General features: G+C 61.1%; 1 protein-coding gene across 2 annotated transcripts in view; it reads right to left on the bottom strand.

Annotated features, from left to right (window-relative positions):
• CEMIP (cell migration inducing hyaluronidase 1) overlaps positions 1–22,229 on the bottom strand; it is a 104,507-nt gene that overhangs the window by 27,387 nt on the left and 54,891 nt on the right. The window contains exons 4-13 of one of the 2 annotated variants that reach the window (XM_053658981.1): positions 20,900–21,046; positions 20,279–20,414; positions 19,355–19,591; positions 15,770–15,949; positions 13,619–13,689; positions 12,519–12,617; positions 11,881–12,002; positions 8,717–8,849; positions 7,771–7,962; positions 1,089–1,264 (exon numbers count right to left, since the gene is read on the bottom strand). In XM_053658981.1, the coding sequence (XP_053514956.1) occupies positions 1,089–1,264; positions 7,771–7,962; positions 8,717–8,849; positions 11,881–12,002; positions 12,519–12,617; positions 13,619–13,689; positions 15,770–15,949; positions 19,355–19,591; positions 20,279–20,414; positions 20,900–21,046 (1,493 nt within the window). The remainder of the gene's footprint in view (positions 1–1,088; positions 1,265–7,770; positions 7,963–8,716; positions 8,850–11,880; positions 12,003–12,518; positions 12,618–13,618; positions 13,690–15,769; positions 15,950–19,354; positions 19,592–20,278; positions 20,415–20,899; positions 21,047–22,229) is intronic. The other variant, XM_053658982.1, reaches the window with a different exon arrangement.

The following is a 22,229-nucleotide window of genomic DNA, read 5'->3' as shown; positions in this document are numbered from 1 at the left end:
CCACTGCCCTTGTCCCCGTCCCCTCCAAGTGCTTTGTTAATCCCGCCTCAGGTACACCTTGGTCTCTGTGCCGGGGCCTTCCTACCCCATGGGGGAACAGGGTGCTACCTGACCACGGGGGTAGGAGGGGTGCAGACACGCCCTCTTTCCCTGCCACCAGGGCCGCTGACGGTCACGAGGAAGGGGAACTGTGTAGAAGTTGTGTTGGTGGTGACAAAGCACTGAATGGGCGCAGACCAGGGACGTCGGAAACCCTGTGACGCAGGCCCACACAGCCAAACACTGCGTCCCCGATGTGCCAGGAGGGCCCATGCTCTGTACATTTCACTCTATGGTTCTTCTCAGTCATTTACTGAAACATCTTATCCTTAAAGCACATGTTTTAGCTTCAAGAGAACTGTCCTCACAAACCCCCAGGACACTGTTATTCTGTCAGCTTAACCCCACCGCTGACAGCAAAGGCCACATGAGTGACTCCGGGCGCCTCGTGCTGCCCAACGCCCTGGGTAAGGGGCTGCACGCGGCCATGCCAAGCAAACGCCTCCCGCAGCTCAGGGCCAGGAGAACGTGAGCTCCGGCGCCGACGCCATTCTCCTCTCTCCGCCACACCGTCTCGGCCGTTGCTGGCTCTCTGCCCGGACGCTCGCAGGTTACGTCAGTGCTAGAGCTTCCGGCCCCCACGTATCACTGACCTGCACATTAGTGGGTCTCTTGTGCACATGACTTTTTGTGGGTTTCATGCCCTGACCCCTTCTGTCAGGAAGGGGATCAGGATTAAATTATGGAGACAGGGAGTGAGAGCCATGATTGGGGCCGGAAATAGGGAAGGTGGGGAGTGCAGGGTGACAGGGTATGGCCAGGGGGTCGAGAGCCGTCCCCAGGTTGGCTCTGCTGCCTCTCCTGCCCCCGAGCCCTGATGGGAGGGACGGCTTGCCAGCGGGTAATGCAGAGGCCTTCTCCGACTTCCACGGGCTCCCTTGCCTTGGTCCCTGCTCCTGCCCTGCCTTGCTCCTCCCTCCCAAGAACCCCACCCATGGGCATCACGGGGATTCTGGCGGGGCTTCTGGCCGCAGCCGGGCAGACCCTACCTTGATGTGGCCCCCAAACGTATCGAAGTCAAAGAAGTTGCAGATGTGGTTGCTGTAGGGGTAGCATGTGCTCTCCATCGCCCCCCTGACCACGATGTTCCGGGTCAGGAGCCCCACCTCGGCCCGCATGTCCACGCCGTCGACCTCCTGCCCAATGTGCAGGTACATCGGTTTCCCTGGGGCGGAGAGGGGGGGTGCGTAAATCAGAGGGACCGCGTGGGCCCCGGGCCCCTGCCGGCCGCCTCCACAGCCCCTGCGTAGGTCTCCCTGGGACCCGTGTGCACGGTGGTCCCAAGGCCCTGGATCCCACTGCCCAGAAGAAGGAAGCTCAGGGAGGTGAAGTTACCAGTGTGAGTGAAGAGGGGGGATTCACGGACACGCATGCTTAGATCTGAAGCCCATAGCACTGATCTGCAGTGCTCTGTGGTCCCCGATATCTGTCCCCTTTTCTGCTTGTGGCACTAAAATCTCCAGCATTTTAGGGGGACCCATGCTTCTGAGGAGGGCCACCTGTCCCAGGCCCCCTGTGGTGTTCACAGGATGGGCAGAAGCGATCTGTGCGCTCTCGCTCTGTACCCTGGGCTGGAATGTGGACAAGGGGTGGTCCAGGCTCCCCCAGGCGGTGAGGACCATGCCCAGGAGACGGCACAGCAACGAGAGAGAGGACACCTGGGCCCCGATGTCCCCACAGAGCTCAGCTGGCACTGCAGCAATGCAGAGCCAAGGCGGGTCAGTGACAGTAAGCGGGTCTGTCCCAGACCTGGCCTGTGTGACCGACCGCCTTCAGCCTCACACAGAGTCCGTGTCCAGCACTGTGGCCAGGTGCTGGGTGCCTGCATGTACCGTTGGGAACCGTGCAGGAGAGCTTTCCCCGCAGTGGTGCTGACGTCACTGCGGCCTCCCCACTCCCACCCTCCTTCCGGCCGCGAAGCAGACAAGGTGTTGTCCCTTGTACCACCGACCCTGAGCCCGGCCCCAGGGCAACCAGCTGGACCTTTGGAACCACCTTTGATTTTCGGCCCCAAATTCTGCCTCCACAACGACCCCTGACCTTGCCTTCTAGAATAAAGAGACGTTAGCCAGCCTGCCTCCGGCTCCTCGCTGGGACTGCTGCCCTGGCTGGCAGACACTCTCCCTTCCAGCCGAGGACCGCGTTCCAAGGAGCAGCGATCTCTCGAGTGGGGCCGCAGCCTGAACCACACCACAGACACCAGTTGCCTGTGCTGTGACCTTGACTTGAGCCACAGAGCACTCACGTCACTCAGCCCCGTGACACAGTAACCACATGCAAAGCCCGTGGTCACCAGGAGCCCCGGGCAGCGCCCACCAACGGCGACCCCACCCTGCTCTTTCAGCCAGAGGAGGGCGGGCCCCCTTCCCTCCCTGCCCCCAGCACATGCCCGGTGCTGGGTCTGCAGTGCTTCTGAGGATGTGGACTGTTCTGGAATTCTGCCGGCTCAGGGAGGTGGCGGTTTCTTTGAAGCGTGTTAGTTCAAAGAAATGAACCCGGCTCATGGCAAAGCCAAGAAAACATCCCCTTTGGAATCAGCATCAGCTTCCCAGGGCTGCTATAACAAGTCACCACAAACTCGGGGCCTAAGACAACAGTTGTTTCTCTTCCTGCAGCCTTGGTGGTCAGCAGTCCGAGGTCGGTCTCACTGGGTCAGCAGCCAGGGGTCAGCAGGGCTCCTGCCAGGCCCCTCCGTACTGGCCGTTCTCAGACTCGAACGCCTCCACGCGCCCTCTCTCCGTCATGGGTCACTCTCATCTGCTATGTCACTGCCCCCTGACTCTGACCCTGCTGCGTCCCTTATGACCCCCTCGGCCCTAGCGGATGACCCCGCAGTCGCCCTCTCACAGCCTTGACCTCCTCGCACTGGCAAAGGCCCTTCTGCCGAGTCGGGTAACAGTCACGGGTCCTGAGGATGAGGATGTGGACATCTCTGCCACCGTTCAGCCGACTGGCAGAACAGCCTTGAAAAAGGCTTAGGTATTTAAGAAACGAACTTCACAAAGTCTGTTTACTGTAAGGTACCCTTTGCCCGAGATCTGAGGCCCAGGCCTGCGCCCCCGGCTAAAGACAGGGTCCCAAGTGGGTGCCACAGGCCTCAGGCCCTCGGTCTCGCCCAGAGCCGACACCCTGCAATGAGTCTGAAAGGCACCAGGAGCGTCTGAAGTGAGCCTGCCCTGCAGACTCCCAGGCCCTGCCTGTACCAGGGCACCCCCTCGCCTTCTGCTCTGGGTCACGGGGCTGCCAGTCCGCACAGCGTTAGGCCCAGCGGCAGCCCCCTCTGCACAGGGCGCAGTGAGCAGGCAGCCTCCAGCCCCGGCGCGGGCTGGAGCAGAGCCACCCTCCCCTGCACAAGCCTTGGCTGTTGTGTTTCTCTGCGCGTCTGAGCCGCTCCCTCCAGTTGGGACGGCCTGCTCCACTGCACCCGTGTGGCGGTCACCCGGTCCCTCCAGATGCTGCTCCCCGGGCCCCCAGCATCCGCCTGTGGGCGCCGTGTGCAGCCATGCTCAGCAGAGACAGGGGACCAGGCCACCCCGCCCCCCAGTCCAGGCTCCCCACCCGGCTTCAGGGTGCACGCACGTCAGGCTCAGGGGGCTTCTCTCAACCTGCCAGTGTCCACCCGAGAATATTACGTCTGAGCAGGAGACACCTCCCTCCTCAGGGACTGGGTCAAACATGACGGGAGAGACAGGACGGGGTGTGCGGCGGCCCTGGGGCTGAGCCGTGTCGAAGCCACAGTTCGACCAGAGCCCCTGACGCTATTGAAGCTCCCCGGTCCTCAGGCCCTTCTCCTGCAAAATGGAAACGATACTAGCAGGTCTCTCAAAAGAGCTGTTCACTGAGCTGACACTCAGAATGTGCTCAGGACAGCCCTGCACGGGGCAGGGGCTGGTGCAGCAGAGGGGACACGCAGAGCTGTCACTGGGACTGTCCTCAAGTGATGGCTGGAACGGGGGCTGCGAGCACCGGCTGCACAGCTGCAGGGGCCTCAGGTCAGGCGTGCTCTCAGTTCCCTGGGGGAAACCGGCCGGGAGTGGGAGCAACTTCAGGGGGACGGGGGACTGTGTTTATCAGACTCCTGTGAGCAGGCAAGTCACCTCGGCGTATTTCTGCCACCCTCTTCCCGCCCCACACTGGAGCCCCTATCAGGACCCACACAGAACCCTGCCGCAGTCTGTCTGTCCTCTGCAGCATTCCCAGACCACGCCCTGGCTGCTATCCCCCGGACGCTGTGTGCCCCAGTTTCCCGGCCTCCACCCTGCTTTCCTCCTTGCAGCTCTGACACTGAAGGCTGAGCAGCGGCCACAGATGTGGCCAGATTTGTCCCAAATGATCCAGAAGGGCCGCAAGCCTGGGCAAGGGCTGGGGCGCAGGAGGCCGGGAGGCATCGGGGTCTCGACCACCGACCTGCCTCCCTGGTGCTTGCCCTGCGCCCCCCGGGTCCACCCCCTCAGCCCTCTCCACGGGGCAGGCACAGTACTAGCTACTTAGGTCGAGGGGAGAACAAACATCGAGGTCCCTCCAGCGGGAGAGGCAGACACCTGTCCTGTGACTCAGACCTGGCAGGGCCAGTGAGTCCGCAGGATGGGGTGAGGGGCTGCACCTCTCAGACTTCCAAGGACAAAGGTCTCCGGAGGGTCTCAGCTGGCAGGTTCTAGGGAAGCAAATGTAAAGCCCAGAGTCCCGGTTTGCCCCCACAGGGCAGCCACCTTGGAGCAGGGATGCTGGGCTGGGCCTCCACAGAGGAAGGACATGTAGGTCACGGGCCTTGGGGCCGGCAGCTCTGAGTTCGAGGGCTGCTCACAGGAGCCGTGGAGGAGGTGCGCCCAGTCTACACCGGCCCCCTGCCGTGACTCTGACTGGACGGTCATGCCGTCCTGTGCCGTCACAGGAAGGCCACTGGCTGAGTGTGGCCACCACACACTTCAAATCCGGCCAATATGACCAAGGAATGGGATTTCTCACTTTACTTAGCTTTAATTATGTTGCAATAGGCCCTTGTGCCTGGTGGCTCCTGTGTTCGGAAGCAGGAGTCTGGGTCCTGAAGAAAACAGCGGCCTCCAACGCCCACCCCCCCACCCCACCGTGAGCTCCTCACGAGGCGGGGGCAGGATGGGGCGTGTGCGTGCCTGGCACAGCACAGGGAGCCACAGACACATCGGGGCCGCTCGTCGGGACTGTTATTTAAACACGGGGGAAGGGCAGTTACAGGCAAAGCGGAGCGGGGGGCCGGCGTGAAAAAGGGCGGAGGAATGAAGAGCTCTGTGACTGCCCTGTCGGGGGGTGTTGGGAATCACACTGCGGCTGGCGAGGCTCTGAAATACTTCTTCAGATGATTCACACGTTTTCATTGCGCTGTTCCCCTCATCTGTTTCCCATCAGAAAACCCTTCAGATGCCTGTTTACTGGAACAGGGCAGAGCGAAGAAGGGCCCAGAAAGGCTGTGTCCCTCTGTCCGGCGGGCTGGGGACAGCGAACCCTCGGAGGTAATGGGGCCCCCTCGTGAAAGGAGGAAGCGGGTGGAGTGCTCGCGTGCCGTCAAGGGGAGATGGAGAGCCAGAGAAGGGGCCTCGGGCTGCCCAGGAGAAATGGGAGCTCCCCCTGGGCACACATGTGCACACACACACCCCCTCCCTGCCTGGGGCTCTTCTGACACTGCCCACCAGGAGGCGCTGTTTTCGTGTGAGCAGAGTCAAGTGGCCCTTCCACGGAACTGAACTTGGAGCGTGGGAGTCAGTGGGGAGTGGGGCTGCCGCAGACAGACGCGGCCTTGCCCACTCACCCGAGGGAGGGTGCAGGGTCCTGAGGGCCTCTCCACTCATCCTTGCCTGCCCGTCTACAGACCCAGAGCAGCCCTCAGATGCCACGAGAAGCAGCTCCCTGCACCCCCCCCAAACCGCCCTGCTGAGGGGGCAGGGGCCCTGACATCACTTCGGGCACCCTTGGCACCCACAGGTGTCCCAGCAGGACCTGCTCAAAGTACGACCTCCATGCTGGCCTCTCTGGGGCCCCTCCTCCGCCTCCGTGTAGGCAAGGGCTACAGGGCGGGCCTGTCACCCCCTGGAAGCCACACTGCTGCCCAGACCATGGGCCCCCTTACGATGAGCAGTGGTGTCAGGGGACTGGGGACGTGGGCAGACGCCCACGCCTGTCTGATTCTGCCCGGCCCCTTTGCCATGCCCCCCACGCCTGTCTGACTCTGCCCGGCCCCTTTGCCATGCCCCCCACGGCCAGCCCTCCCCTGCAGCAGCTCCCACGTGTGGGACTGTGTCTTCCCTGGGTGGCTCTGTGCCAGGTCTCTTTTCACTGCCTGTGGCACTGCCGGCTCCTGGGGGGCAGAGCCCTGTGCACCTGGCGCACGAGCCGCCCCAAAGCCCCTGGCCTGACTGGCAGGCACGCGCCCGGCTCTGCTACGTGGTCCAGGAACAAATGTTCGGCCATCTCAGCCTCCACCCACAAGCGACTGCCTCCTTCCCGCTTTCTGCAGTCACGCCCCAAACTGCCATCTCCCAGAAGCAGGGACAGTCCGGGCCAGTGCCCGGGGTCACCGGGCGGTGTCTGTGGACCCCCGGGACACCTGCCCCCCCCACGAATGGAATGCTGGCGCTCACCTGCAGCACCGTCTCCCACCTTCTCACCCTTCGCTCCCCCAACTTCTTCCTCAGCACATCCCCACCAGCCAGAAAGACTGTGTGGATTGTCACTTCCTGTCCCTTTACTCCCCAGATGATGGGCATTGTGAATACAGTGGATTTGCTTTCTCAACCCACAGTCCCTTCCGGCCCTGAATTCTAACACTTCTCCAGGGAGCAGGGCTTTCAAGCGTCCCGCATCATCTCCTTTCTCCGCCCCGACCTTCCTCAGGAAGTGACGCTTTCCCCAGGGCAAGCGGTCTCGGAGGGGCCGTCAGTGTAGGGGCCCTGTCCCCACCTGGCCAGAGGGCCAGCGCACAAGCCGCTGACCTGTGCTCTCTCTGCAGGTGACTTTCAGTAGCTTTGTCCCAGGGACAAAGCACGGTGCCCACAGACAGTGACGCCAGAGGGACGCTGCCGCTGCCACCCAGGTCCCCGAAGGAGCCCAGTCCCTCTGCACAGCCTGGCCGGTCAGCGTCCACGTTAGTGCTCTCTGGCGAGTAGCCCCGGGGGGAGCTGCATTTTGTGTAAGGTCCTCAAGTTGGGTCCTGTCGTTTACACCCAAAGGACCACAGTGGGCCCGCAACTCTGCCCACTGAGAATGATTAGCCTGGCGATAGTGGAGGCCTCTCTCCACCTCTAACAACCTGATCCCAGGAAACTCCCCCACCACAGCTGACAGGGCGCCAAAGTCCAGATGGAGGAGAAGAAAAAGGAAAACCCAAGAGCTACAGAAAGAAAAGATTTAAAAACCTGTGGCAGATCGCATTTACTGCGAGACAGACGTCCACCCCCCGGGGGGGGGGAGAAATAGACGTGGCCGCCTTGCATGTGGTGACCGCAGTGGAATGTGGGTGGGAATGTGTCGAGCCCAGACTGTTGGCTTTTTGGGGTGCCTCTGCTTGCTGTGATTTTTGTTATACAGCATTATTATGGCAATAGCTGATTAATACAGATCCTCTGTGATTTTGGCCGACTTTCAGACCGACCAGTTCCAGATTCTGCCAGCCTGCTAGGGTGGGGCTCCTGGAAGTCCTACCTGCCACTCTGACCTGGTTGGAGGCACAGGCTCTGCAGGGGAGCACCTGGAACTCTTCTGCCTGGTACATGGAGTAATCGGTACTGGCAACGACCAAGGTGTCTCCAGGCCTCCACGACTGCACGTCGTCCTCCAGAGTCAGGATGGTGCTGTTGACGCTGGTGTCGACGGTGACGGTGAGTTTGGGCCTCACTGCAACCCAAAGCAGGAGGGACTGGGATGACCATGGCTCTTGGCCCCTGGCCCACTTCTGACCCTCGCCTCCCTAAGTGAGTAAATGCCAGGTCTGCCTATCCAAAACCTCCATCGCCAGGTTCACTCCTTCTCGGGCTTGGTGCAGGGTTTTGAAGTCAACACCAGCCCCACCAGAAAAGAGCCATTCATCAGCTCTGGGCAGAGGAATTTTCCATTCGGCCCTCAGCTGGAGTTCAGCACGGATGCCTCACCACACCCACTTCGCTCGAGATGTAAAACAAATATAGTTCCTCTCCACTGTTATTTACAGTAGCTCTGAGCCCTTCCCCCAAAGACCTCCTGCCCCTAATGACTGCCTTCTGGCCTTCTGGAGACGGACAAGGGCCCCCACACAGAAATCGTCCATTTCTAGCCCCTTCTAACGAGCATCTCGGGAATGGGTTTAAAGTAACGGCACCCAAAGAAGCAGGAGGCTGCACGTCTGTGCGGGGCAGGGGGCACAGAGAGGTCGGCTCTGTCCTCTGCACCCTGGTTTTCTGGGGCCAGGCCCTTCTCCTTTCTGACAGACAAATGGGCAGGGTGGGGCCTGCTGGCTCCTGCCAACTCCGGGCACCCTCCCACTTCTCCTGTGTCATCTCACGCTCGGCAGGAGCTCCGTGTCACTGAGACCCTGAGAGGCGGCAGCCCCAGCCACCCGAACTCACAACGCACGGCCACGGCCGTGTTTCTGTGCCAACGAGGCACTGCTTACCGGGCCTCCCACACAGGAACCGCACTCGGTACCTCTGGCAGGCGTGGCCCCGGTCATAGCACACAAACCTATAATCCTGGCCTCTCTTGTAGACAACCTCGATGCTGAGGTTGGCCCCATCCACTGTCGTGGCCTGCAAATGGCATGGAAATTACAGAGCAAAGTCATTCTTTTTTTGCAAAGAAAGAAGGTGATGATTAATGCTATAAACATACACTCACAAGTCTAAAATTGTCCCTGAAGCAAAAAGCATGTACGATGGCCCAAGGCTACTCCAACGAGGGCACCGTCTGGTCATGGAGTTGCAGGGCCCGGCACTGCCAGTATCCAGACCAGGGGTTCATGTATGTCGCTGGGTGAATGTTTGAAGGAGAGCCCACTACAAGCGGATGCCCTCTTAGGAGCTGGGCTGGCCACCTACAGCTGCCGCCAGTGCCGCGAACAGTGGCGCCGTGAAGACTCGCCACGTCCCATCCACTGCTGATCCCACATCACACGGGGGCTCCTTACCAACCGCCCACGCCCGGGCCCTGTCCTGGCCTGCGATCCGACTGTGTCCGGGTGTGGCCAGGCGCAGCCCTTTGCCCGGCTGCCCCGGGGATTCCCAAGGGCCCTGAAGTCTGAGGAGCCGTGGAGCCGTGGAGCCGTGGAGCTCCCTGCCTGTGTGTACTCTCCCGCCCCAGCTTTACGGCAAAGCTGTGGTCTTTGCCAGCTTCACAGATGAGGAAATGGAGACTCAGAGAGGCTAAGGGCCTTGCCCCGGGGTCACAAAGCCAGCACGCAGCCTAGCCGAGCTTTGAACCCAGCCCTGTCCAACCACGGAGCCTGTAGCTGCCCCACCTCCTGTGGCCCTCCCGGCTCCCAGCCTGGTGTCCTCCTCCAACGTCTGCCTCCCCACGGACCGTGGGCTCTGGGGGAGCAAGGAGCAGGCTTCTGCTGCCTCCCTGACCCCAGCATCCACCCCGGGGCTCGGCGCGGAGGGGTCTCAGCTGACAGGGGCTGACGGAGGCTGGGGGGCAAGTGGCCTCAAGGCCAGGTAGGGAACGTAGGAGGCGCCTGCCTGCCAGCGGGGCCGCCCCGGGCTGGGTGTGTCCGGACGGGCTGTCATCGGACGCGCCCGGCTCCCACCAAGGGCTGCAGCTGCTCTCCTCCTGGGCACAGAGCAGAGGTGCCAGGGCTGGGGAAGCAGGGCTTCCCCCTGGGAAGGGGGCGCTTTTTAGGAAGCGCTGCTCTGAACCCAGGGGTTGCCCGTTGTCTGTGGCTTGGAAGGAGAGCACGGAGACGTGAGTTCAGCGCAAAGGAAGGGCAGCCTCTGCCTGCGAGCTCCACACACACGCCGCCCTGGCGGGGGCCTGCTCCGGGGAGGCGTGGAGCCTCAGAGCAGGTTAGAGGCTCCAGGTCACTGGCCACGCCCAGCACCTCGGACCCTCTGCGGCCAGCATCTGCTGTAGGAGACCCTGTCCTGCTGACACCGAGCTGGAAACACCAGCAGACAGAGCGGGACATGTGTCAGGAGACAAAATCCAGCCAACATTTCAAGGAAACAGCTACTCGATTCTGCTGCTTTTTCTTTCTCTTTCCTCTTTTGAACCCGAGGGAAGACCTTGGTTTCAGGTCACACAGAGAGCAGGGACAGAGCCCCGTTCGGTGGGACTGACCTTCACTGTGGTCAGCTGCACTGTAACTCCTGAGAATTAGTGGTCATGAAGTAACCGTCAGTGCCGCCATCGTCGTAACGAAGTAGCGTAATCTGAACACAAACCACTGGCGGGCACGCGCGGTTGCACCAAAACGACCCCACGAGGGGACAGCCGCTGTCCCCATTTCCCACGGGGGAAACTGAGACAGTCAGCCGTGACGGGACTGACCCCTTGGGCAGGACTGAGTGTGAGGTGCCGGGCCACAGGCGGCCTCCTTGACCACCTGCAAGCCTTCAGGTGAGTTGTTTAACTTTCGCAGCCTGGGATGGGCCGTGCGTTGACACTCAGGGAAGAGCCTGAGCCCGCGGAGGGGACGGCACAGTTGCTGGAGGAGAGGGAAGCGCCTGGCGGGGAGAGGTCATCCTCCAAACAGCTGTGGCCTGGGGCCGCCGCTGGCCGAGCAGAGGCCAGCGGCACCAGGCAGCGAAGGCGGGACACGTGAGCAACGCCCGGGGTTCCCAGAAACGTTTGGGGAGCAGAGCCTGCTGGACTTCTGCTCTGGACTTCCCACAGCCAAGTGAGCGGGCGAAGCAAGACTGGCTGCTTCAGCATCAAAGCTGAGGCGTTAGGCATTGCAAGTGAAAGTTAACATTAGATCCGGGAAGTATGGTGTTGGTGGGCGGTGGACTGTGGTGTGGGGGGTGGAGGTTTTGATTCTGTTGGACCCAAGAAGAGTCTACAACTTGCAACTTAATCTCAGTAAACCCTTTAGCTCTGGCTTTGAGGAGCGGTCCCTCAGCAAAGCCCCTCCGCATCCCAAGGGGGAGAGCCGACCCACCCCTACGGTCACACCACCTGGGCCAAGGGGGCTTTGTTGGCTAAAAGAACGAAATGGGCAGGGTGCTCTCTCCTGAACGGCCCCTGACTCTCCGCAAGCCCATAGGTGGCCCAGCCCTTGCTCTGGGACAAGACCGGGCAAAGGGAATGAACGCCGCCGACCCTGCCCACGCCTCGTCTCCCTGAGGCGTGCTGAGCACACGGCTCTGCAGCTGCACGGGCGACTCTCGAGGGCTGCGTGCTCACTCCGCGTGCTCGGGGTGAGAGAGTGCAGGTCCCCTTTCATCCTGAGCAAACACCGTCCGTCTGTGACCGCTGGCTTCTCCTCAGGAGACCCGGCTGTGGGTGTGCTCTGAGCCCCCAACCCCGGCTGGGTGCCGTGCACTGAAGGTCCTGAGGAGATGAGCTGAGAGGCGAGGCCAAGCCAGTGAAACCTGCCCCTGAGTTGGGCATGCCTGCAGGAGCAGGTGAGAAGGAAGGGGCCAGTAGGTGGGATCAGCAGAGAACCTGCCCCTGCAACTCCCCAGCCAGAGGCTGGAGCCGACCGTGAGCCTGTAAACTGGGAATGGCAGTCTCTGGTCACCTGTGTGCTGTGAGGGCCACGGCAGCCACACCACCCAAATGACAAGAACGTCTGAGACCTACAGTCTTCCCCAAAATAACCAGGCAACTGTCTCAGGCTGGTACCTGTATATCAAGTGGGCGGTTGCAGATTTTTCCTGGGTGAGCCGCCCGGAGGTCTGAGATTTTCTCCCCACCTTTCGTGTGTGACACTTTGTCATGGTCGATCCACTCGGTCCACTCCACATCTAGGCAGGAAGCAAGGAGACGGTCAGACAGGGAGGCCTGAGGGGGGCAGGGCAGGCTTGGGGACGCCCCCAGGCACCCTCGGCACAGCGGACGAAGTGCCATCTGCCTGGGACTGCCCGGTCTGGAGAACAGCTTGCCACCTCTCCCAACTTCTAAATAAAGACACCTCTTAGTTTATAAAAGCAATAGATATTCTTCATTGTTGCAAAAGGAGAAAGACGAATCCCCGTGTGAGCCCACTGGGCAGGGACTGCTGCCACCTGCACCCCGCGCCCCCCTGTGTGCAGGCTCCCTGCAGGCCGGGGCCAGCAGCCCCACTTGCAGTCCCTGCCCGGCACTGCTGCTGGGCCCAGGGGGGGCGGCTTCACAGACGGACTTCAGGCACAACCTGAGCTGACCCTGCCACACTGGAGCGGCCTCACTGATGCCAGAGAAAAACACTTGTCCTGCAAGCACAGTGCGCCCTGGCCTTCTGCCCCAACGTCAGGTTTTCCTGGCTGTCCCAGGCGCCTCACCTTGAACCCACTCGCTGGATGAGGAGACGTTGAAGTATTCGCCGTGCTCCGACCGGAACAGCTTGAACACCCGGGCAGCGACTGAGCCGCGGTGACCTGCTGGAGATGGGACATTCAGCAGCAGATAGACCCCCATGCCCAGAGCAGCATGAGTCTAAGGCAGGAAGGCTCCCCCAGCACGGGGCTCTGGGGCCACTTCTTTAAAGGAAAGCTCCAGGCTCATCTCACTTGGAAGCAGATGATGGTTCCTCTCTTGCTCCGGGTTCGGAAGCAGGGCTGCACCCACACCGTCCGCAGCTGGGAGCCGGGCATTTCTGCTGTGGGCCCCCCTCTGCGCCCAGCCCCAGCCGCGCCTCCCGCCTCCTGCTCCGGGCAGGGGCAGCTGCCACCACAAAGGCCCATCCAAAGTGTCTTTTTAGCTCAAAATACTACCCCTGCTGGCTCTGTCCCAGCCCCCACCTTGCCTATGCCCCTTGTTTAGGATTAAGTTGTTAACAAAAATAATGAGCAGACCTACTCTCAGACGGCTCTGGAGCTGCCACCCCAGAGGAACTGCCTGGCAGGTCCCACCCCTCAAGTCTCTGGGCCGTCAGAACAGGGCCGACGGCCATCGCATGGGGCCCGCAGTTTGCAGAGAGAGCGAGAAAGCAGATCTGACGGGCCGACAGCTGCCCGGGCGACTCCCGGACCGAAGACGAGAAGGCCGCGCAGACCGCACACCACTGCCCCGCAGCCCCTGCCCCCACGGCGGTGCCTCCCGGCTGCAGGCGGAATCGCCACCCCCTCTCTTTGTCTGCCCACGGGAACCCTATTCGTGCTTCTGCCCGAATTAATGTTTCCCCAATAGCTATTTTTACTGATCTCAAATAAACACAGGTTGCCTCTCACTCTGAAAGGCCTTTTACTTTCAGGTTAACAAAGTCAGTGATGAGTTCTCTGAAAATGTATTATCTTATTGATTGGCCTTCAGTAGAGTTGGCTTGTGGCCCTTCGATGGAACAGGGTCGGGCCGCAGGTGGGGGGAGCTGGGCCGGCACGCTCCGGGGGCGGGCCGGAGCGCCTCCGCCACAGACGCTCGGGGGACCGCCAGCCATGCCTACCGTGATACTCCATGTGGTCTTCCACGGAGGCGGCAGGGCTCCCCTTCACCGTCACGAAGCTCCATGGGTGTCTGAAACCAACAACAGGAGTGACGTTCTTCACACGTCCAAGCCCGAGCTGGGGGCGGGCAGCCCGCAGGCGTCTGGGGAAGTGAGTTCCCGGGCTGGGCTTCCCTTCCCCACATCAACAGAAGTTTTTTTTTTGCAAGGCTTGCCGGGCATTTGCGTGTTATGAGCCTCCAAGATTTCCTGGGCCAACACGAGGCATGAAACACAAACAAACAAGCCCAAGACCTGCCTCCACCTGGGGATTGGCAACAGGCTTTGGGAAGGAAAGAGATGCCTCTTCTCAATGGGGCATGACGGAGAAAGAGGACGTGTGAGGGACTGGAAGCCACCCAGCCTCCTCCCTCCCCGGGGAGCGCTCGGCTGGGGGGCAGGAGGCCTTCTCCCCACATGCCCAACACAGCCTCTCGCCTGCTGGCGGGGGGGGCAACAGCTCTGCCCCCCCATAGCTTCTGTGGTTTCAGCTCTGACCTCTGATCCTGGGAAGTGAGCCTCTCACTGAGGCCAGGGATCTGGCTGTGTTGCTCTCTGTGGATCCTCAGTGCCCCCTGGGTGCAAACCAAGCTCCCCGACGTGGGGCGAGGGCCCTCCTCTGCCCACCTCCCAGCCGCATCCCCACCTCCCTCTGCCGCACGAGGCTGCTGCCTGTCCTTGCCGTCTTCCGGAAAGCCACACACCCGCCCTGGGGACCCTGAGCCTCCTGGTCCTCCTGGGGATCTGCCTGCCCCCATTTTCCCCTGCAGGTCTGACTAAAGCCCCCCTCTCTCACTCATGGATGTCTCATCCTGCCCCTTCCTATCTGCCTTCCCACGACAGCTTGGGACGCTGAGTTGGCCCCCCAGCCTCATGCCCACAGCTGCTCGGGAGCCACTGCTGGAATGAATGAAGAGATGAAGGGGCAGGTCTCAGGCCTTGCACTGATGGACATTTTGAGTTTGTCACTTGAGGTGTTTGTACAAACGAGGGGTAAAAATTCCTGCACACCGAGGTCCTCTGCCCGCGAGAAGGACCAGGGCAGACCGTGGCAGGGCCATCCTTCCTGCGGCTCTTGTTTCTAACGTTTACCGACTCCTCCTCCTGTGCTCCTGCAGTCTGTCACCTGTGACCCTCCCAGCAGTCCCTGGAGGCGGCTCCCACATCTCGCATTTTACAGGTGCAGGAGCCACTTGAGGAGAGGTGAGTCACTTGCCTGAGGTCACACCTGATAGGAGGCACAGCCCAGACTCAAAATCAAGTCAAATTGGATGCCAGGTCTCAGGCCTGGGTCACCTCCTTCTGCTAAGGCCCTAGGGAGCCGGGCCTATGTGGCTCAGCCTGTTGCAGTGAAGGAACGCACTGGCCCTGGGCTTACAGAACTGTGCGGGCAGAGGAGCCCTGCGGCCCCGCGGTGCCCCAGCATCTCCAGCTGGGCGCCCTCTGGAACCCAGAACACACCCTCTCGCTCCCAGGAAGGCTTCGGTGCTCAAAAAGGCTCTGGCCTGCCCCCACTGGGCCCGCAGCCTGCGGGGCTGATGGGAAAGGCGCCGCTGTCCCCATAGCTTCCCTCGGAGAGGAGCGCTGACCCAGCCTGAGAGAGAGGCGTGGCTGCCGCGGGGCAAACGGCTTCCTCTCGGTGTTGAGTGGGCGTGTGCCGAAGTTGGCACAGGGCTCAGGCTGAGGCCATCAGAGCTCAGAGCAGGAGACGCCGAAGTGCCCTTCCTGGGGGCTGGGTGGGGGGCTGGGTGGGGCACTGTGTGGCCTCTAAGCAAGGTCTGCCCATCTCCCGGGCAGAGTGACCCCTCTGTCAGAGGAAGGGGACGTGGGCTGTGTCCACAGGAGGCCTGGCTCTCACACACTGCAGACGCTTGGCCCGTTCTTTGTGAGTGGCTGACTGGATCAATGAATGCGATACGACAGGGACCTTTTGCTCTGTCAGACTGAAACATGCTTGTAAGAAATACCAGCTTCCCGTTAAGAACAAACCATAACGTGTCCTGTGCAGATGGAGAGTGAGCCGCGTCTCCGTCCCCAGGAGCGGGAGGCTCCGTGGGGGAGGCGGGGCTCCCATGTTCTGGGGCCTGGAGGAGTGGGGGTGTCGGGAGGTACCTGAACCCGAGGTGCAGGAAGTGCTTGCTGCCCAGTTTGGTCATTGCCTTCCGGGCTGAGTCGTCCAGGTTTCGAGACCCTTCATCATTCACCGCGATGGACAGGATCATGCCGTTGGGCACCGTGTTCAGATACTGCACCAGACGCTCGCTCTCCTTCTTAAACGTGTAGGTGTCAAACCTGAGGAGGGCAGAGACCGTTCAACAGTCCCGGCAGCAGCCAGAAGCACCAGAGTGAGGCTGGTGTCTTTCTTGCAACAACCGACCTGCCACCCCAAGGTCCCAAGGGCTCTGATTTTTAGAGAGAAGTTTTTTACAGCAAAATTCAAGCATCTCAAACTGGGTGCTGACAATCAACCCTCATGCACAGAAAGTGAAATACATAAAAGTGACTTTCATGCACAGAAAGTCAAAAAGTCTACACCACTGGGGACAGAATTTACAAAGCAAAGACACAATTTTGTAACGATGCCCACTTGCCCCCACGTAGCTACAAAGATTTTGTGCAATTAAAATGGAAACTGCAAAGGAATTTGTCTTGGGACCTAACTGGCAAAATCGTTCTAAAATGAAACTAGAAAAATAAAGCCGTGTGAAGAGTCAAGATTTTGGAAAAGAAAACAGTGGTCAGGGGCGGTCAGCGGGACGTGCTTCTGAGTCACCGTTCGAGGCGCCCAGCCCGCCCCCCGAGGCCCCTCCCGAGCAGCGGGCAGCAGCAGGCCGCCCGGCACTTGGACCACGCCACGCGCCCGCGCCTGCCTTCCCTCTCGCCTGCTCACCTTCTCGCTACCTAATCAGATGCTTCCTCCCTTTCAAGCACACACACCTATGTTATTATTCCTCCAGGTAACCTTCTCTGGCGACTGTGGTCTGCATTTATGTGTGTGTGTCTAGAGCTTGTTATTATCTTCACTCAGACACAGATTCCTGAGGCCACTGACACATGAGTGAAGCAGCGTGGGAGGGGCCAGGCGCCTGTCTCTGGAGCCTCCACAGCCGCTGTCAGGAAAGCCACGTCCCCAGTTCGGTAATGAACTCATCACGGGCTGGCTTTCTGCGAGCAACCCTGCCACACTGACTTAAGAAGCCGTGCCAAGAGGCCAGCACGGAGCTGGGGAAATGGCCCCTCTGCTGTGTGGGGAGGACTCTCCAACATGCTTGCCACCTGCCCTGCCCCTCTTGGCTGCCCGTGCTCCTGTGGGCCCAGGCAGGTGGCCGTCCCCAGGGCACCCAGGAAGGCAGCACAGTGGGAAGGGCCCGGGCCAGTGTGGGTCTGAACCCCAGCTTCCCCCGTCCCCGCCTTGTGACTCTGAGCAAACAGGGGCCCCAGGCCTCGGCGTCTGCATCCCGCGGATCCTGACAGGAGGGGAACCTCAGCACCAGTCACAAGGGACGAGACACGGCAGCATCCTGAGTGCCCGTCCGCAGACAGGGGGACTGTGCCTCAGCCGCATGGCAGGAGGCGACCGGCCGCCTGTGATCGGATGGGCCAAGAGGGGGTCCTGCTCAGTGGGCTGAGTCAGGGAGAGGCACATAACACGGTTTCACTTACAGTGGAATCTAAAAAGCAAAATGAAGGAACGAGCAAAACAGAAACTCGTAGGCACAGAGAACAGCTGGGAGGGGGCTGGGGGCGGGGCGAGGCGAGAAAGGGGCGGGGGTGAAGAGCTCACGCTGCCCGTTATGAAAACAGCCCCCCGGGCAGGCCGCAGGGCACAGGACACTGGCTCAGTAACGCTACAGCACGCGTGTGCAGCTGGGAGGGCACCGGATGACGGGGCGGTCGCTTTGTCAAGTGTGCAAGTGTCTAACCACTGTGCTGTGCTCATGACACTAATATAATACTGTATGTCACCTATAATTAAAGAAAAAAAGAAAGGAGGAGAAGAGAAGGCCTGGGCCTGAAGGGGCACGCTGGGCTGGAGGAGGGCAGTGCCCAGGGCCGGGGTGAGCACACACGGGGCAGGGGGAGCAGAGCCTCAGGCTCCACCTTGGCTGGATGCCATCCTGGCCCATTTCCATTCGAGGATGGAGCCCACCGCAGCCCCAACCAGACCTCCCCATTCTTGGCCTCACCCACTGTTCCCCACAGGGCACCTCAGCCAGCGTAAGTGCCTCACAAACCCCCGTGACAGGGTCAAGGATGAGCCTTAGGGATGGGGTCTGTCACCATAAGGACCCAGCCGGAACCCACAAAGTGCCGCTGGACTCTCATTACTCGTGAATTCGGGCCCTCGGTTCCCCATGGGGAGTCTGTCTCAGCGGATAAATTCCTCACCAGGGCTCATATCGAACAAACGTCTCCCTTCAGGTCCACACGGCCTTTGGTCAGGAGAGACCTCGTCCGTGGCAGGTCCCGTAGATTGATTATCAGGAGGCCACACCCTCCTACCGACGTCCACGGCACAGCCGCTGTGAAGCTGCAGCCGCAGTGTGCACCGGTGCCGGTGGCAGCAAACCCACCACCCTGCCAGTTGCAGGAAAGCACAGCAGATGCAGTTACGACCACAACAGTGAACGAGCACGTCACAGGTCACTGCGCGCACTGCACTACGGCCCTGATGTCATGTTCGAGTGTGCTCTCTCTGCCTACAATGGAAAGCCGGCTGCGAACCCACACACCCCGAGTCCCCTGATCGCATCCCTTTCCCGGGCGCTGCTTCGTAGGGCCAGCGCCGCCTGAGCTCACTGCTCCCAAAGTCTGCAGCCGGGGCAGTCGGGGCCTGGGCCTCGCCTGCCCCACCACTTGGGCGCATCCGGGCAGCTTCGGTCCCTCGGGCTCCGCTCACAGGAAGCACCCTGCACACACCGCGGACCCTGTTCCAAGTGATCGTTCTGCTGCTCTTGCACGCACTGCTCCTTCTCCACGGTCAGGTTCACAGAGGCCTGACGCCGTGTTACCGCGGCCCTGACACAGGTTCTCAGAGGCCGTGTTACCGCGGCCCACCACATTCGGTACGGTGACGTGCCGTGCAGGTGTGCGGCCCGGAGCCGAAGGCTGGACCCCACAGCCGGGTGCAGGGAGTCCCCACCTGGTGTGTGTATGGACACTGTGGTGTTCACCCAATGACGATGGAACCGCCCCTCATCCCGTCCCCACGGTTAAGTGACGCAGGACCGACAAAACTGCCTGCTCCATTTTGCTACCGCTTTCTGCATCCCCACCTCTCTGCTGGCTTTCCAGGGTGTGAGAATACCATACCCTCTCCACCCCTGGCCCTTCTGTGCCTGCCCGTGGACACTCTCTCCCCAACTGGGCCTCACTGTGCAGCTTTCAGCTTGGAAGGGCAAGGCAGCCCTTTCCTGACCCTTGGGTGCAGCCGGTCTCCCCCCGTGACCCTGCCCTCCACGCGCCCGTCCCCAGCCGCACGGCACCACTGCCTGGAACCACGCCGTGTGCCTATGCATTTGTGTGTGCATGCATGTCCCTGGTGCGTGCCGCCCCCTGGGCGAACACCTTCAGAAAGGGAGCCGCTCCCTAGGTCAGGGGTTCTGTGCTGCACGAGGAGCAGCCCCGGCTTAGGCACAGGCCCAGTGAATGTGCGCCAAACCAAGGAGTCTGTGTTTCAGTGAAGACAAACCTTACCGGTCACAATGGATGACTGTCCCTGATTTGGGGTCAATGACATGAACAATGACCCCACGGTGACCCCAGCTCCTCTCAAAAAAATAGCCTCCGTCCTCCATGCCACCCGGGTGAAGGGTCTTGTTCAGAAACGTCCAGGAGAGCTTTTTCTGGCCGTGCAACTCCAGGGTGCCTCCCTGGCCGACTCCGACGTACTTCAGCCCGAAGTAGGGGTCTGGCTGAACACCTTCATCAGCCCTAGGAGAGAAGACAGCTTTGTGTGGCTGCGGATACCCCTCTGTGCCTGACACTGCACCCGGGGTCCGTCACTCTTCTGGACTCCCCCTGTGGCCACCACTTGCGGTGTCACCAGGTCGGGGAACTAGCCTTGCAACTGCATCTTCCACACCCAGACCACAGGGACGCCAAAGGCCAAGGGCACCACGCGGCTTCGGCTCACGTGTTGGCACAGCTCTCAGTGCTGAGTGTCTGACCATGTGGTCCCCAACACACACGGAATCTCCTGCATGTGAGCTGCCCACCCTTGTGTACTTGTGGCTACTGCTTCTCACAGTTCTCAGTTGCTTGAGGACGGGGTGCAGCCAGGGGCGAACACTGCAGAGCATCTGCTTCATTTCGTCTGTTACAAGCCGTTAAGATAAACACAGCCACCCTGAGCCATGCCACACTTGGAGGCAGCTCAAAGGCTGGCATGGACTTCTGTGACTTACGCACGGGCCCAGGGCGCTACAGTGACAGGCCCGATGTACCTGTCCAGCCTGCCCCGTCACCGATGTCTGCCCTGTCTGCGAGTATGGTCTGGCAGTGCGCAATGACTCCATCCTGCCGTAAACCCTGGCCGTCTCGCCCCCCTCTCTCTGTTAGAAAGCCTCCCTCCCATCGGATCCAAGAGTAGCATCTGACCCCTGCATGCCGTCTACCCACCTGCCATACAAAACGATGCTGAAATTGCCCTGGAAAGGGCAGAGGGCACTCCCAGCATGCAATTCTCCTCCATTGTCAATCAGGATGTGCCGGGCATGCAAAACAATGGTCTCGTGGTCTTTAATGACTAGCTTTCCTGAGGGGACAGGAATGGGGCGAGGTTAAGAACACGGGCGGCGGGGTGAGGTCGAAGCAGAGGCAACGGCGGGCGTCCCGAGTGCCCACCCCACCCGAGCAGGCAAGAAGCACCTTGTTCACAACCCTCTGTGCTCGCCTACTTTTCTCTCCTCTCTGCCTTGCAACGTGCACACACTGGCTGCCGGACTTCCTGCCATCCCTGCGAGCACAGCACTCAGTGCACCAGCCTCTGAAGGCAAGATGAGCCTTATGCTCGGAGCTCCGGGAAGGACCTTGCTCTACGAAAGCTCCCCTCTCCATGTTCGGTCCTCAGACAAGTCTCCCCTAGGTGCTCATAGGCAACGGCTATCGCAGAGAAACAGCTGCTCCCACACAAACCCAAAGCACGGGGCTGCCCCGTCCACCTGAAGCGACAGTGCCCCGCATCCAGCTGCCCGGCTCCGAGCAGTGCAGAAGAGAGTGCCCAGGGAGGGACTGGCTCACCTCCGTCGGAGATGTGGATGGAGTGGACAGTGGCGGACGAGGTCAGCAGGAGCGCGCTGCCCTGGCCGATGGACACACGGTGGTCCCGGTTGTGGCCCGGGCTCCAGGGCTGCAGCCCGGGGCTCTGGTCAGGGCACTCAGCCACCCCTGTGAAGGATGAAAAGACATCAGAGCCCCCGCGCACCGACCTCCCCAGGCAAGACCTCCTCTCCGAGGCAGCCAGTGCGCCACACGCCTGTGGCCCCGTCCCTCCCTGGAGCCCAGCCCCGCAGCGCCCGCCAGTCCTATCTCAGGCCCTGCATCTCCTTCACCAAGTTTACTGAAGTGGCTCTTCCAGCCAGCAGGTGCAAACCCAGGGGACAAATGACAACAACACAGGGGTCTGGCTGGTCAGCAAACCAGTCAGCGAGCTTTCCGTTTCTATGCAGGGCAGGGTGCCGGGAGGGGCAGGAGGCATCTGCCTCGTCACTCTGCAGCCTCACCCCACAGAGGGGCTTCGTGGGGACGCTGCCGTCCCTGGGTTTGCCCTCAGACGGCAAGTGCCGGTAGGCCTTCAGCAGAGGCACATCAGAGGACCCGGGCTGCCCTCCACCTCATCCTGGACCTCGGGGGTCTGGTTCGCAAGAAAGTGACTTCCCAGTTGTGCAGGAAACATGAGGCCAACGGGTGGGCCCAGTGGTCCAGGCACAAAGCCACAAGCTGGCTGAAGAGAAATCATCCCAAACCCACAGTGCAAAGCCTCAGGTCTCGGCAGCCACGCCTCCCAGGACAGTGCTGACTGCCCCTCACTCTCCACGTGGCCGAGTGTGTCAGACTGTGCACCTGGGGTCGGGGGCAGCAGCTCTGACCCCACAGTGAGAGCACAGCAGTCACAGGGCCGGCCTGGCACGGCCGCACCTTCGCTGGACCCAGATGCTTAGCTCTCGGTGAAGGTTACTTTCAGTGGCTGGAAATGGTCAGTGCCTGCGCTGAACAGTCACTACGGCAACCACCCTTCCCAGGAGGGACTGTGGGAAGTAGGAGGCAGGGACAGTGAGTAAAAGCCGGAACTACTTGGACTGTGAGTGGCCACGGTTGGTGCCTGCATCCCTCTGACGTCAAAGAAAAGCAGGGATCAGAGGGAGCCAGACTTTCCAAAGGGTCTGTCCTAAAAAAGGATGGGGAACCAGGTGCAGGAGGGAAGGCTCAGAGCAGGGCCAAGGAGACCTCCCCAAGGCCCTGCCACGGGTCTCCAAAAGAGAGACCCCAACCAGCCCCGGGCCCAGGCCCAAGGCCCGCGTGGTGTGTCTTCGCTGAGTGAATGGCAAGAGGGTGAGTGGCCGACTGTTGC

The sequence above is a fragment of the Artibeus jamaicensis genome, unplaced genomic scaffold (genome assembly GCF_021234435.1).
Source record: "Artibeus jamaicensis isolate MK-2021 breed Jamaican fruit bat unplaced genomic scaffold, CSHL_Jam_final scaffold_612, whole genome shotgun sequence".
NCBI classification, from domain to species: Eukaryota; Metazoa; Chordata; class Mammalia; order Chiroptera; family Phyllostomidae; genus Artibeus; species Artibeus jamaicensis.
The sequence above is the reverse complement of the archived record's forward strand: the minus strand, read 5'-3'. Positions and strand labels throughout refer to the sequence as shown.